Consider the following 16729-nt stretch of genomic DNA (forward strand, 5'->3'; position numbering starts at 1 on the left):
TATTTGACAAATTGTGGGCACTCGCAGTCAGTGGGACTTCATCCCTCGAGGGTTTTTCAAATGAAGTAGTGCCCCGTTTGGTCAAGGGGCTGTGCTTTCAGTGATGACCATTTTTTTGTTGCTTACTGCTATATGGTGAGAAAGACATTTTACCTTTATTTTTGCTCTTAAAAATATGTTGTAGAAAAATATGCCCCTCCCCTAAGACTCCTAGATCCGGCCGCGGCAAGCATTGCCCTGCTGCCACCAGTGACCTGTGTCCCATGACCTCGATGGGAGTCACCCGTTTTTCAAGGTCTTCTCTTCCGTTTACCCCTCCCCATTGGCCTCCACACACTCATCACATATGAGCTTCTATTCCCCCCCCCCCCTTTGTTTTCCACATTTTTTGTATTGTATTTCCTTTTCTTTTCCCTTCTCAGCTCATTTTCTACCACACTTTCTCCTTATCTTATCTGTTTCTTTACTTATAATTTTTCTTGATATATTTCAATCTTTCCATGTGTCTTTGTTTGTTTTTTTTTTTGCTTTTTTTTAACTTTAATTCTTTTTTTGCCTTATTTGTCTTGTTGGGGGCGTGTTTTTTTTTTCTCTTTTATTATGAAGATTCGAGCAAGTGAACCGTAGATATTATGGATGTTAATCTGCAGAGAATGGATAAGGTTTTGGGGGGTCTTTACACAACCCTGTATCAATTAACTTATGAATCCATGATAGAGGCCTGACGGGCGTGGTGATGGCAATAGGCGTTTAGTGATGATGCATGCCTTGATGATGATGATGATAATGAGGAGGAGGAGGAGGATGATGATGTTGTTGATGATGATGATGATATGATGATACATGTATGATGATGTTGATGATGATGATGATGATACTGATGCCGGTCTCTGCCAATGACTTGGATACAGATTCCCTCTCATTCATGAAAGTGAACAGAATGATTAATTTGTGCTAGTCTTGTGTGACGGTTGTGGCTAAAAAATTTAATCAGGGTCTGTACTGTACCTGCAGACTATCGATCCATGCTGCGCGCACTGTGTTAAGATGGCGGCGCCCAGTAGTCAAACACATGACGACGGAGGAGCAGGTTTAATTAAAAATGAATCAGATCCTGGAGATTTACGTTTATTAAATGTGATGGAAGCATTAGTTGGGGAAAATAAGAAGCGGTTTAATTCAGAGATGAGGCAATATGGCCTTCCCCTTCCACCTAAATCGCCTGAGGAACAAACGATTGAACGGGTAATGGAAAGCTGCACATTCAAGACAGTCATCAGCGGTGTTCTCGGTACGTATCTCCCCATACCTCCGGCAGGGCAGGGCGTAGACCAAAAGCTTCGGTCTCTGTTATGTTGGTTGTTCAGCTGAACTCCGTTGGCTTCACTCACCAAATACAGAGACCGAAGTTCTACTTCTAGCGCGATCTGTACAGGGGACTCAATGGCCATATGTTTATGTACTTAAGATCGGATAAAACGGGGAAGTGAATTTGCGCGACAGCCGAGGTAAGTCACTGTTTTTGTTCTTTTTAACTTGATTTTTCTCTGTTTTTTGGCAATTAATGCCAAGAGGGAATATTCATTTGCGTTTTGGTCGGGTTAATTTTCAAAATTTTTATTCATTAAAGACAAAAATTGAAGAGCCCCGATGGGGGGATTTTGCATTGCAAGTCCCCTAATGGTGGCTGCACGCTAGCGAGCCGTCTGTGTATGAGGAGAAATTAAAAAAAAAAAAAAAAAGTTAAAAAACTCCTCGAAACAGACGGCTGCCAGCTGTCTAGGCAGGGCGTAGACAGGAATAACCGTCGTTTCTGGGGATTTATTCAACAATTTCTGACATTTTACTGTAATCCCCATTTACCGACGGTAGGGTGTACGTGTGGGCTCGCATGTGTTCTCATTCCCTCCCTTTTGTCAATTCACAGTCCAAAGTTTGATGTAATTTTACACATCGAATTTACAATCTAAGGATGTATAAACAACAAACTTTTAAAATTCAATATTTTAATATTTAAATACTTTAAACGATATAGATGAAAAAGGCATGAAAAATATACTTTACCGATGTTTAATTGGGTTGAACACGATAAAAATGGTCAAAATGGCAGCCAAACTATAAAATATTTACAAACGAACGTCAACAATCACGAATGTGATATCGATATTGCTTTCGATATTATACGATCTGCTCCATATGCGATCGAAACCGAAGATAAACGATACTAGTTATACTAGTACTAGTACTAGTTATAATCGCGATATATCGATTCGAGACATTAAGTTAATAACGATAATGACGTCATTCAAGATGGCAACTTGCAAGAAAAACCGTCAGGTCAGGTGAAAATGTCTTAGATGACAGATTTCTCAATCATCCATAGGATTTTTTTCAATAACTCCGGCCCAAGGTATGCAATTACTTAAGTTATTTATATTTCCCTGATAATGGAAACCATGAAACTTTCAATTTTGCTTAAAAAACAGTTTTAAATCGCGATCTATAAAACGCTAGTTCACTATACGTTGGCTGTAGGTACGGGGCCCCATCCCCTTCAGTCTATGTATGGTGAGTGGAGCCAACGTAGTTCAGCGGAACAACCAAAATACAGAGACTGAAGCTTTTGGTCTAGGCAGGGCGTAGACAGCTGGCAGCCGTCTGTTTCGAGGAGTTTTTTAACTTTTTTTTTTTTTTTAATTTCTCCTCGTACACAGACGGCTCGCTAGCGTGCAGCCACCATTAGGGGACTTGCAATGCAAAATCCCCCCGTCGGGGCTCTTCAATTTTTGGCTTTAATGAATAAAAATTTTGAAAATTAATGCGACCAAAATGCAAATTAATATTCCCTCTTGGCATTAATTGCCAAAAAACAGAGAAAAATCAAGTTAAAAGGAACAAAAACAGTGACTTACCTCGGCTGTCGCGCAAATTCATTTCCCCGTTTTATCAGATCTTAAGTACATAAATATATGGCCATTGAGTCCCCTGTACAGATCGCGCTAGAACTTCGGTCTCTGTATTTGGTGAGTGAAGCCAACGGAGTTCAGCTGAACAACCAACATAACAGAGACCGAAGCTTTTGGTCTAGGCAGGGCGAGCCAGGGGCACCCATGGGTTCATATCGTCTCGCGTGCGAAGGAATATCAGTCATAAACTCATATTCACACGACACACACGACACATTGAAAATAGATTGGGCTTTTGCCCACATAAAATATCACGCATAATCTGGTATTTCACATTCTGCTATGACACTTACCGAATCATTTAGATCCTTCCGTGACTTCTCCTTGAAGTTTCTTTAAAAAAATATGTATATTTTCTTGATCTTTAGTGAAGATTTCACGGAGATAAAAATTGGTTGGTGTGGATATCAATTTTCTCCTAAAGAGGGCGCGCGATTTATATTCATATCAAAGACACGACAAGGGAAAGACTAGGCACCTACACTATTTTACACGCAAATCCACGCAAGGCATTACGCGAAGTCCGTGAAGTGTCCAATCTTTTCATTGTATAGACTTTGGTATACCGTATTATTGACGTTCATTAAAGCTTGTACTGCTGGTTTCGTTACAGGCATGTGTATTTTTTTCAATTTTATTTTATTAGTCATCGTTTTAAATTGATTGCAAAAAAGTGTTATCATCGCCAATAGTAATCTTGAATTATATTTTTTAAGGTATTTCATTTATTGGTGCCCATAATTAGTAAATTAATCATAAGAATTGCACATTCAAAAAATTTAGACACAGTTATAAAATTACCGAGGAGCTGAATCAAGGTTGTGAAATTTATTAGCGCCACCAATGGGCTTCCTTGTATTTCCGTAGAAGAGACAAACGAAGTCACTTGCTAGGCCGAGGTAAGCGAAATTTGCTCTTTTTATCATAAAATAATTTCAAAATCATATGTATAATTTTTGTATGTATTGCTACTTACCGGAAAGAGCCCCGGTGCGTAGCGAGAAGGAGTTTCGGCAAATATTACTTCACTGTCTTCAGCAATGAAGCGATGTTTGCCGACTACTTCAAATCCAGGGTCAAACACGGTCCCTTGTACAAGGTTAGTATATATACTAACCTCGTATTAGTGTTAGTGAGCCAGGGGTGGTATTCTGAAAATTATTGTGGCAACTGGCAAATGTTCTTTTAACTTTTCTTGTAACTCAGCAAGATAAAAACTCGCTTAAATCATCTCAAATCGGGGCGTACTGCTTAGCCTAGGCTTAACTGGGCATTATCCTGGTTTAAGTCACCACTCCATTCACTCTGCCGTTCATTTCGTCAGCGGCAGTGACTTCTTTCATCTCCCATTGACTTTGTCTTTGTACACAATGAGCGCACACACGAGAAGAGAGGTGACTTATTTCAGGATAGGCCCACTCACACTAGTACGAGGTTAGTATGCTAGACTAACCTTGTGCACCGTACCGCGTTTGACCCTGGATTTCTAAGTAGTCGGCAAACATCGCTTCATCGCAGAACTTAATATTTGCAGAAACTCCTTCCCGCTACTCATCAGGGCTCTTTCCGGTAAGTAGCAATACAATCATTTTTATATTGAAATTCAAAATCGAAATCGTACAAAAAAGAGCAAATTCGCTTACCTCGGCCTGGAAAGTGACTTCGCATGTCTCTTCTACGGAAATACAAGGAAGCCCGTTGGTGGTGCTAAGTAATAAATTTTACAACCTTGATTCAGCTCCTCGGTAATTTTATAACTGTCTAAATTCTTTGAATGCGCAATTCTTATGATTACTTTACTAATTATGGGCACCAATAAATGGAATACCTTCATATATAATGCAAGATTATTATTGGCGATGATAACACTTATTTGCAAATAATTTAAAACGATGACTAATAAAAAAAAAATAGAAAAAATCTACTTACCTGGAACGAAACCAGCAGTACAAGCTTTAACGAACGTCAATAATACGGTCTACCGAAGTCTATACGATGAAAAGATTGGACACTTCACGGACTTCGCGTAATGCTTTGCGTCGATTTGCGTGTAAAATAGTTTAGGTGCCTAGTCTTTCCCTTGTCATGTCTTTGATATGAATATAAATCGCGCGCCCTCTTTAGGCCAAAAATTGATGTTGTCGTTCGACAAGCCGCGCGACGTCAAGAGCAAAAAAAGATAAGGAACAGAGGGGAATAGAGTGCTCAAATAAGTCTCCAAATGGACTTCATATGGATCAGTAAGTGAAACGGAATAATCTTATGAGATTATAATACATGAAGCAATACCGATTCATGCAAGTGCATGTGGTTTAAAGTGGTTTATCTGTACTCCAGGAATCTCCAAATTCTGTGGAAGGATCAGCTCATAGAGAGAGTTGCATGCGTAGTGCCTTGAATTTACCGTGCACGGCGGCAGCGATGCACCCATGGGTGAGATAGGCCCTTCCCTGCAGAGTACCCGCTCTCTGTCGTCTGTCCGACGTCCCTTATGACACGCCCAATATTTATCATCAACCAATCCATAAATTCTTTATGCTTAGGCTAGCCGCCTTAGCCTTGGGGTAAGGTCAACCAATGAAGTTAGAAGTGTCTCTTCTGATAAATAATTGAGAGCATTGTTGATATGAGGCGTAATTTCCTTGCACCCCTGATGCTTATTCTTGTGCGCTTCTGTGCTTAAAATACCTGTGGCTGTTCTCAAACTTCATGAACTTAAGACATATTTTCTCTGAAAAGATTCATCATCTCGAATACCAATTTTTAATTGCTGAAAAGTCTACCAATCCGTTGTTATAATTATGTCTTTGGAATGTCTCCCTTTGTGAAGTATGATGTTCTTGCAGAATGCAGCAAGAAATTATTATTGCATTCATGTTGTATTGTGCATTAATTCTACCGTATCTTAATTATGGGATTCTAGCATAGGGAAATGCCTCTCAAACGAGACTCAACAAATTATTTCTACTTCAGAAAAAAGTACTGAGGGGTGAGGATAATATACAAAATGCCCTTTAGAGCTCATGAATGCAGATGAATTGTTTCGTCAGAAACGTATCCTCAAAGTCAGTGACTTATGTTGCTTAACTATTTCAATTCATGTATCAGCTAGATAGAAATAGTTTACCTAATGTCCTACAAAATATATTTATGAGAAATAATACCTTGCATTCATATAATACCAGACAGCCAAATGAGTACCACTTACCTAAAACTAGAACAGTAGTTTCGGGCAAAACTATAGGGGAGATTGGGGTTATATGGAACGTTTTTGACAAAAATGGCTGTGAAATCCAAATAGATTTTGTTCAAGAAACAATCAATATATCAGCTTAAAGCATCTAAGGGATACAAATGTACCCCATAAAATTCTTTAACTCTATGTTGGTTACTGAAAAATCCACCTTGAACAAGACCATCTCAAGTGTTCCAAATTACCCCATATACGGGATAAGTTGGAACATGCATGGTCAATTAAGAATTATGCTAAAACTAATATTACGTAGTTTTAGCTTATTTGCTTATTTTTTCAAGTTCAAAATATTAAAGGTAAGTATTCTGATTTGTTGAACTTTATGTTTTATATTACACATGATATACAGCCACTCACACAAGCCTACTGTGCGTTTGATTTTACAAGCAATTAAGAGTATCATCAATTTCATGTACTTCTGCATCAAATTTACATGACATTAATAGGATAATGATTGATACAATGTAGTTTTTTTTTACTGTAATAAAAGTAATAAAATGGATATGGAGGCTGACAATGTATATGTGAAATATAAATAGTGGCCCTTATGACAAATGTATGATGCCAAAATCTCATTACTCATTAGGTAGGGGCAAAGTTGGGGATGATTATAGGAACACACACTTTTAACTGTACTTTGAACTATTTAACTATTCATACAATAACAATTAAAGGTCAGAACTGAATGAATGCAAAGGTAAACTATGCTAAGAATTAATGGACATTGTTGTCAAACATGAGATACAAACAACACCCAGCATGTAAAACAAAAATACATGGGTAATTACTTAAAATATTCAGTTAAGATTTTAAACCAACACATTTGTTGTTCCAAAAAGCCCCTTAAATTTTGTTCCAACTAACCCCAGAGGCCCATTTGACATTTACAAGCTTACAGCACAAAAATGGGTCATCACCTTGGCATATTAATAACCTTATTTTGTAGCTTGGTACAAGTGTCTATTATACCCCCAAACTGGCCAACTTGATCTATAAACTTATCTGAGATAATAAAACATTTCTGAAAGAAGAAAAAAATACTCAGAAGGTAAAAAAAAACACCAGGCTCGTTGCACATGTGTTGTCTGTAATATGGTGGATGGCTGTTGCCAATGGCAATGAATAGAGGGCAGTATTGCATAAATTTATTTATAGGTGTTAAAGAAAATTACAATGTTTCAACTTACCCCACGTTCCAACTAACCCCAATCTCCCCTATTGTTCACAGGACCCAAAATCTGGAATTCTCTGGAAAGATTTAAATTACTCATCAAATTTTTTTTTATAAATTCTTACTGATTTATATTTTAATTGTACTGTTGATAATTTAAAGTTAATATATAATTTTGTATATAGTGTATATATAAACATTTGTGTTGCATTGTTTATATCTATATTAATTTATAGAATTTTGCTATTTTCACATCATATATTACCCTTGTATATAATTTTGATAGGGGGTCTACATCTTACAAGCTTTGCTTTTCAGTAGGCCCCTCCACTTTTTTTTTTTTCATTTTATTGGTACATTTCAAAACTGCATATGTTATGCAAATGATGTATATTTCTACTGTAAAGGATTTATTATGAAATGCACTTTCAAAATTTGTGCAATATGAATATATATATGAATAAATAAATAATAAGTCATGTGCAGAGAGGATGGGCAAAATTGAAACTCTTGCACCCCCCCCCCCCCTGAGATTCTACTTTCCTTGTAAAATTTCTAGCCCTAATTTCATGAAGATCTAAATGGGCTAGATTGCTAGAACTTAATTTCTGACCTTTATACGCTACGGATTACATTTCTGAAACAATATAAATTTTAAAAAAAATTATTATGAGAAGATGAGATTTAACTTTACCGATGTTTACGCCGCTATCTTGCCCTCTTTGTTAGTAGCTTGGCTACGAGACACATGTACATGTAGAGGGCGGCAAACATCTGTGCCCTCTATATGTGTCTCGGTGAGTTAAATATCAGATCTTCTCATAATACTTTTTGTGGTTTTTTTATTTATATTGTTTTCAAAATGTAATTAATAATGTATGAATGTCGGAAATGAAGTATACATGATTTAAGGCTAGAACTTTAACAAGGAAAGTAGAAATCTCTGGGGTGAAAGTTTCAATTTTGCCCATCCTCTACGCAATGATATAGGCACAATCCCTGGCTCCATGGAGAGTAAGCTTAAATGTAAGTGAATGATTTTTACTCTCTAGGAGCCTCCTGGCTAGATGCTTATACACAGTCACCGCAAGCATGCTTTGCACAGTCACACAGCTCAGAATAGATCTACACACAGCAAGTTCAGATTGATATTTTCAATAGACTAGTATTTTTCAACAATAAATTTGATGAGAAGGATCTAGATCTAGTTACTAAGTTCTAAAAAAAAATAACGAAAATCATCTAAAATCACATCCAAGTTTACACACACAAGTCTATAGATGTAATTTAAGTCTATGCAGTGTTTTACAACACATTTTGGGGGGAAAAAACAGGTGTTTTAAAACACGTGTTAAATGTGCCAAACTGAAATCTAGCTGGTTACGACGCCTTTGTATTGTACAGGGCTACAATCACAGAGGGGGAAATGGAGTATTCTTCCGCCCTGCCATAGACTTTAATGTTAGCAATATGCTGCAATATCTGCATCAACGCATTGACAAGCGAACCGACGCGCACAAATTTTGTGCCCATCCACGACGGCGCGTCTAGTGCCTATGGCCATGGCTACACTATGTATATTGTACATGATATCATCTGCCAGTAGCATTCTCAGGGTTGCATCGGTTTATTTCCAATTCGTCTCATGCCAAATCGTCCAATTGCCAACTCGTCCATTATCATTTGATCTACCATCAGTTCGTCCACTATCTGCATGGTCTAATTGCCAATTCGTCCACTCACCATTTCATCTAATAACCAATTGGCCCAATAGCCATGTAGTCCATATACCATTTGGTCTAATAGGATTAAGTGTTAATAGTGCAAAGTGATTGAAAATGAAATGGATAATAGACCAAGTGTTATGAGACGACATGGTCATAGACAAAGTGTTGATTAGACGAAGTGATGATTGGACTAAATGGTTGTTAGACAAAATGTTGATGGATGGAATGTCATTAGACTAAATGAAAGTAGACCATGTGGTGAGTAGACGAGTTGGCAGTAGAAGAATTGGCAATTTACCGGTTGCATCCAGACAACGTCACTCTTGCCCCCTTTTTTATCCCATGATCCTTTGCATGAAGCTAATAGTACATGTGTATTTGTGAACAGGTTGTAATAAAAAATGTTTTTTATAATTAAAAATAAAACGTGTGATCAGTAATGCACGAGTGATTATGAATTATCCAGTGCGAAAATGCATATTTTTAAACCTTTATATTGAATGAATTAGAATCATTTGTAATAACAGGTGCTGGATAAGAATTGATATTGGTACCAATCCTATTTATTAAGTAGGCCTATCAGAAATCGTGATAATTCAGTTCACTAGGTCAAGGTCTAAAAGCTAGATATTTGTCTTATCATTTTACCATAATTTCAGGATTAAGTGAAATTTCACCCTTCAGATAAATAAACCACATCTTTACAGAAGCTTGAATTGCAATTATGCCCTCTTGTGGCGTAGTCTGATTTTCTTTCACTTAATTCCTTTCTTCTGATGGATATTGGGTGGTGCTAATTGGTCTTTTCACGTCCAGTGAATTAATCCCGATAAAAAAGGCCAGAAATGCGCAAACTTCTTCCACGCCATGAACATAATTGTTCTTTGATCACTGATTTTGTTTTATTTTTCATATCTATATTAGGTTTTGCATTGGGTGGTGCTATTGGTCTGTTCACATCCAGCGTTAATCCAGTCGATCCTGAGATAGCAGCCAAGCAAAAGGCCAGAGATGTTCTCAAGGATATGGGCAGGCAGTGCTTCTTCCACGCCAAAAACTTTGCCATGATTGGAGCCATGTTTGCCTGCACTGAATGCCTGGTAGAATCGGTAAGTTACACCAGGGAAAAAAAAACAATATTACATTGTCATGTGTAGGAGGCATGAATATAATACAAGGTGCTGTTTGAGTCTGCATCAGGGGGGGGAAAAAAAGGGGGCTTGGGCAATTTCACTCCCCAAAATGCTCAAAAGAGCCATGGCCCCTGTCTTACAAAGAGTTACGATTGATCCAATCAAATGTAACTCTATGGAAATCCATCAGTGTCATAAACTTTTCTACAGAAAATTTGCACAATGTCCTTTGTAAACAAAGAGAAGCACAGTGAATTTTCAAGAAAACAATGAATGCATGAATATATATCATAGTTAGAATATATTTTGAACAAACATTCATAATAGATGTTGACATTGCTGGCCGTCCATAGTTGCGATTGATCGGATCAATCGCAACTCTTAGTAAGACGGGGCCCCTGGAAAATGGAAAAAGAGCCTCCATAAATCCCCATCACTGCAAGGTTTAACCTTATCCAATGTTGAAGTTTGAAGCAGTAGGTTGTGAAATGTAGCCCCCTCCCCCCCCCAAAAAAAAAAATAAATAAAAATAAAAATAAATGAAAAATAAAATATAAATAAATAGATATATTGAACAAAAAAATGAATTAAATTAAATAAATGAATTAATAAGAAATGAATGAAAGGTCTGCAGACTAGTAATTTAGCTTTCCATGATTAGTCACAAAAAATTTCAGACAAAATTTTATTGAATATGATTTACATGTACTTTCCTGTGCTAAGTAAAAAGAATTTTGTGGACCCAAGAGCTTAGGGTTATGGATTGAGGGAATCATTGAGCAGAGTTACAATGTACCTGTACAATACGCTTTTTATGTTGTGTAATTTCACTTGTCAGCTTCTGACCATCTTTCCTTCTAGGGGTAGTTCATTCCAAGCTAATTTTCATATTTAAAAAAAAAATTGACTTCCAATGTATACAAAACTCTCATATCTCCCAGACTGTATATAAGAGTATGGTAGGTGGGTGAATGTTAGATCACATTTCTTAAATAGATTACAGAATAGTTTGGTGAAAGTGACCACAGGAAGTGAAAGCAGAATGCAAGGACAGGATGATAAACCCTTTGATATCTATTTTATTCAGTGCAGTGCACTTGGATCTACTTAAAGGAGAATGAAACCCTTGAAACCAGCTGAATCCATATCGAAGAGAAAAATCAAAGAAACATATTGTTGAAAGTTTGAGGAAGATTGAATGAATAATAAGAAAGTTATGAGCATTTGAATGTCGAGATCACTAATGCCATGTAGATCCTCCCATTGGCAATGCGACCAAGATCTGTGATGTCACACGTACAACTCCCTCATTACTTTAGTACTTATTTCACTTATATTCTCACTTTTATAGAGTCTATCACAAGGTGAGGTGTTCTCTTTATGAGAGGACAAGTACAGAGGTTTCACAACATTATATCATTGATGAATCGTTTGTCATATGATTAGAATGAGTAAAAAGAGATGTTTTGGGGTATATTTTCAGTGTCCAAAAGGGGAGAGTTGTTCATCTGTAACATCATAGATCTTGGTCGCATTGCCAATGGGAGGATCTCCATAGCATTAGTGATCTCGACATTCAAATGCTCATAGCTCCTCTATTGCTAGTCCTATTTTACTCAAACTTTTGTTGATCTTATTCTTTGATTTTTCTGCTTTCACAAAAGCTAACTTGCTCCAAGAGTTTCATTCTCCTTTAATGAACATGGGCCATGAGATGATTCTGATCTGATATAGGCCAACTCGCATAACATTATGTACTAAAGCATGGCCTGAAATGGCCTGGTGATCTTCTTAATTGCAATATATCAATGAATGTATTTTAAAAAAATTACCAATCTATCTGTATTTTGTACTGCCAGTGGCTTGTGTTTTCTGGGTCACTACATTTATTTCAAAGGAGCATGGGAGCTGCTCTATTTCCTTCATTTTCCATTTTGCCTTCTCCTTTCTTCTCTCTCTCTTTTCTATTCTCTTGAGATATTTCTCTTTTCTTTCTGATCTCATCTTCTTTCCCTCCTCTTTTTTCAATTCTCCCATCTCTATTCTATCCTTTCCTCTTCTCTTTTCTTGTTTCTTTTACCAGTGTTTTATATTATAAAGTCCTTGGTTGAATTCAGAGTGCATGTTATGCTTCTTCTTTTGTTTTTTACACTTATCACTTATTTGCACTCTGGTCCATGTTGGCCCAAAATTATAAAAGCGAGCATGTGACTCTCCAAGTGCATTTGATTGGCTACGGTACATTCACAAACCTGTTTCTTATATTCTTTTTCTCTATGATATTACAGTACAGAGGAAAGCATGATGCTAAGAACAGTCCTATAGCTGGTTGTATAACAGGAGGTCTCATTGGTTACAGAGGTTTGTTTAGCCTTAGATTTCCCTCCTTGCCTTTCATTCTATCCTCCCATGAAGTTAGTTGTATCTTTCATTCTCAATTTTCTTCTTCCTCCTTTCCTATTAAACTTTTCCTCTTATTTCTCCTTATTTTATCTTATCTTGTTTTTTCTCTATTCTTTGCTCATCTCTCATCTTACTTGTGCTTCACTACCATTCTTTCTTTTTCCATTTGCCTCCTCTCTATTCTCCCAGAAGTTTACAGTTTTTCCTTTTTTTTCTTCTTATCTTATCTCATCTTCTTTTCTCACATCTTTTTTCTGTCTTCTGTGGAGTGTTTCATCAACATTTTCGTCCGACAAATTGTCAGATCTGACAACTTTCCTCAATTTTAATTGGTTGAGATGTACTGTTACTATGGTAACTGTCAGATGAACGGGACTTGTCAGATAAAAACGTCTGACAATTCCTTTCATGAAATGCTCCCCTGTTCTTGAATTCTGTAATCTCCTATCCTGTTTTTTTTTTTTCTTTCTTTTTTTTCCTATCATATTTTCTTCTTTCCTCTGCCATAGCTTTCTTTAGATCTATCTTGTATTTGTATTCCCCATGTCTGGAGTATGTTAATTTACAAATCCCCATAAAAATGTATTTGTTGCAGAACCGTGATGAACAATTAATGCTTTATTGAGGAATTAAATTGCAAATATTAAAGGGATGCTCTAGGCTGAAAATAATATGATATATTGGTAAACAGATAAAGAAAAATCAGACAAAACACTAAAAATTTGATCAAAATCAGACAAGGAATAACAAAGATATGGCATTTTAAAGATTTGCATTATTCCGGTGAAACCGTTCTAGGCATCTCTTCATGAATATTCAATGAGAAAATTGATGATGTGATATCCCCACTTGTTCTTTTGTATTTAATTATATGAAAATAGGTTTATTCCATTTTTTTCTATCAAGAACAGAAAGTATTGGATTGACAACTGATTTTAATGCATTAGATATTCATTTCTGCAACTTATTTCATTATAAAGGAGACACATTGTTCACACGTGTATGAAAAAATGAAACAATTATGATTTCATGTACTTACATTAGAAAAAGGAAAGTGGGGATGTGACGTCATCAGCCCAACTAATCATGAAGACGTGCGTATAACTATTATCACAAAATATTGCTAAACTTTAAAAATCAATAATTTTGTTATTTGTTATCCAATGTTGATGAAATTTTCAGCATTTTGCTCAGTGAATTTTACTCTATTTATTTAGATACAAATATTTTCACCCCGGAGCATCCCTTTAAAAGTATAATTTAATTTTCATCATCACCAATTAATGAATCTTGGAAAGGGAGTAAATATATCCATCCCTTACTACTTTCCATCTTTTCCTTTCATTCTCCAGCGGGACTGAAACCGGGCATTGTTGGATGTGTAGGATTTGCCGCATTCTCTGCTGCGATCGATCACTACTTCAACTTCCACTGACACAAGGCAAACAAAGCAAAGTGGGCACCCGATGTCCCTGAGAACATTCCTTCAGAATGGACAATGTGATGATCAGGTCCGAAATGATACTTAGTGGTTGGCTAATTCATTTTGCCATCTCTGTGATCACTTCCTTTGACAGTGGACGTTGTGATGGTCAGTTGCAGAATCATCGCTTGCTTGACTGCATTGACTCTTGCTTTATCATTGATGTCCAAATGGCCACCCTTTTAGAATGGATGATTTGCTGGTCAGCTGAGTATGGTCTTCATGTTGATCATGATTCTCTTTCTTAGTCTTAAGACATTATGGATTCACGAGGGATGAACCTCTATTAACACCGGTCATCATAAAACTTTGAAAATTGATATAAACAGTAATATCCCTCTTTTTGATTAATATTGTACCTATTAAATGTATCGGTAATTCTTCTAAACACATTACAAATATAATGCCAATGTGGGGCGAAGTAACACAAAAGTTTGACATTGATTGCAAATATGAAATTTGAATCTGTTGCAACTCTTTGTATGAAAATTTCTTTGTTATTACAAACAAAACTTCTATATGTAAGAATCTTTAGCAATGAAGGAAGTTGATCATCCCTGAAGAAGAAGAAATGCTGGTACTCAAAGCCTATTAAACCAATTGTAACATTGATCACAGCTCTTGAAATGTGTGCAATTAACCCTTGCAAGACTGCGCCATTTTAATGCCTAAGTTTTTTTAGGGGGCTGATTCCCTGATATCTCAGCCATTTATCACTTTAAATCAACCTTCTGAACCCCCTGTGAGATTTATTGTATCTTTTTCAAAATCAAATTTTAATTTTTGTGTGATTGTAGCATGCATATTTTGCTTGAAAGTCCGATATCTTCTTGCTGTTTTTTTATTATAGTTTCTTCTGAATAAATAATTGTCTAGCAAAGTAGACAGGTCTGGGTCAGCAACTCTCCCCCTAGTCCCCTATCATATCAGGGTTAAGAAATTTAAGGTAAATTGTGCCTAAAGTAAAGGTTGAAGCAGGGAATTCTTTCACTAACGATATCCTGGATTGACATTACAACTGACTCTTCTTTTTGACCAGGGAGGGGATATAGTAAAAGTCATATTTTATAAGATTTTCTTCTTTTTTTAAAGTCAAAGGCAGTTTTGTGTTTTTATCATGTAATTCCCGACAGTTTACTGATGAAAGTCTCTTCAATAATTTGGTAAATGTTGCATATCATACCAACTGCTTAAATATTTGCAGAGGAATTTCGACTGTAAAATGTAAATAAAATATTAAATATTCTTTGCTCACATATTTCTTTCTCACTTTAGTTATTTGTACCGTTCTTATGCAAGTTAATTGATACATATCGGTTCCTCTTCAAAAGGAAATTTGTTTTGTATTTCATATACCTTAATTTCAACCAATATCCTTATTGCGTTTTAGTTCAGTATTAAGAATTTCCAATTAATCTCAAATTGAGTCACATACAGTTATCTAAAATAAATGAGACTGCATTTACTTTGTCCGTCAGATCAATTTACGTCCTTCAATTTTGTAGATTAAATGTGAACAATGCACAGAATAGCAGTGACATAGATAGGGTAGTATTCAGATAATGAAACCGAGGTTTATCCCTAGACCAGGGGTGGCGGAATCAGGGGGCACTTGCCCCCCCCCCCCAAACAAAATAAAAATACCCTTTTTGAAGTAAAGCATACATTTTAGGTTAGAAAATAACAAAATGTTTGGCTCACGCTTTGCGCTCGCATCAATCATTGTTTAGTAAGGTACTCATTCTGTCAATGGTTACAAGAATGCTTAGAATGTCTAGTTTTCAGATTGGAATATCACAAATTTTCAGCTCGCACTTCACACTCGCATTAATTTGATTGGTGAGATATGTATCCTATAATGGATTACTTTTCTGGTCAATATATTAACAAATTTCAGCTTGGGCTTTGTGCTCGCGTTAATTCTTTAGTAAGATAAACATCTTTTTCAAGATTACAAGAATGGTGACACGACATTTGCTCCTGCGACAATTTCTCCGGTCTTAATTTCTCAGAAGGCATAGGGTAAGACTAAGGATTGTACTTGATTTTTTGGTTCAGAATGATGTAAAGATGAGGGTTTATTTAGTTTTGGGGTTAGGTTTTATGTTTCGCTTAATGAGCAGATTGCAATTGGAGCAGTTTTCGCCGGAGCAGATGTCATGAAACCCAAGAACTGCTCAGAATGTTTAATTTTCATGTCTTATGAAATGTCCAACAATTTGGAACTCGCGTTTGTAACATCTTGCAAGGATGCCCTTTTAACGACCAAAAGCGAGTATGATTTGAATTTATCCCGAACCTATTTTTTTTCAATCAGAAATCACTTTAAAATGGCTTAGCTCAACTTCATCACTACAAAACACACAACTACTTCACGCAGATGACAATATCTTGGTAAAAATCTTGTTTGCACCAAAATGCCCATTTTGACATATAAGTGCCCTTTTTTGGCTTTGCCCCCCCCCCCATAACAAAAATATGTTCCGCCGCCCCTGCCCTAGGCTAATTTAGTCCACACTTTTATGGAATGCTTGGTTTATCTTCTGCAATATAATAAAGATAGGCACCAAAAGATTTGTATTTTCTTATTACC

The 16729-nt window shown here is 36.4% G+C and overlaps 1 protein-coding gene across 1 annotated transcript; it reads left to right on the top strand.

Moving 5' to 3' along the window:
• Nucleotides 1-1006: 1006 nt before the first annotated feature.
• LOC129283552 (mitochondrial import inner membrane translocase subunit Tim22-like) lies at nucleotides 1007-15392 on the top strand. Its single transcript, XM_054919321.2, has 4 exons — nucleotides 1007-1291; nucleotides 10042-10226; nucleotides 12539-12611; nucleotides 14006-15392. The coding sequence occupies exons 1-4, from the start codon at nucleotides 1048-1050 to the stop codon at nucleotides 14086-14088; spliced, it is 585 nt and encodes a 194-aa protein (XP_054775296.2). The 5' UTR covers nucleotides 1007-1047; the 3' UTR covers nucleotides 14089-15392.
• Nucleotides 15393-16729: the final 1337 nt, after the last annotated feature.

The sequence above is a fragment of the Lytechinus pictus genome, chromosome 2, assembly GCF_037042905.1.
Source record: "Lytechinus pictus isolate F3 Inbred chromosome 2, Lp3.0, whole genome shotgun sequence".
Lineage (NCBI taxonomy): Eukaryota > Metazoa > Echinodermata > Echinoidea > Temnopleuroida > Toxopneustidae > Lytechinus > Lytechinus pictus.

Bases quoted from the DNA above. Each gene is read 5' to 3' on its own strand.
- LOC129283552 (XM_054919321.2), top strand. From the start codon at position 1,048: ATGGCGGCGCCCAGTAGTCAAACACATGACGACGGAGGAGCAGGTTTA. The intron at 1,292-10,041 runs GTACGTATCTCC...TATCTATATTAG, and splicing joins AGTCATCAGCGGTGTTCTCG to GTTTTGCATTGGGTGGTGCT. The intron at 12,612-14,005 runs GTTTGTTTAGCC...TTCATTCTCCAG, and splicing joins AGGTCTCATTGGTTACAGAG to CGGGACTGAAACCGGGCATT.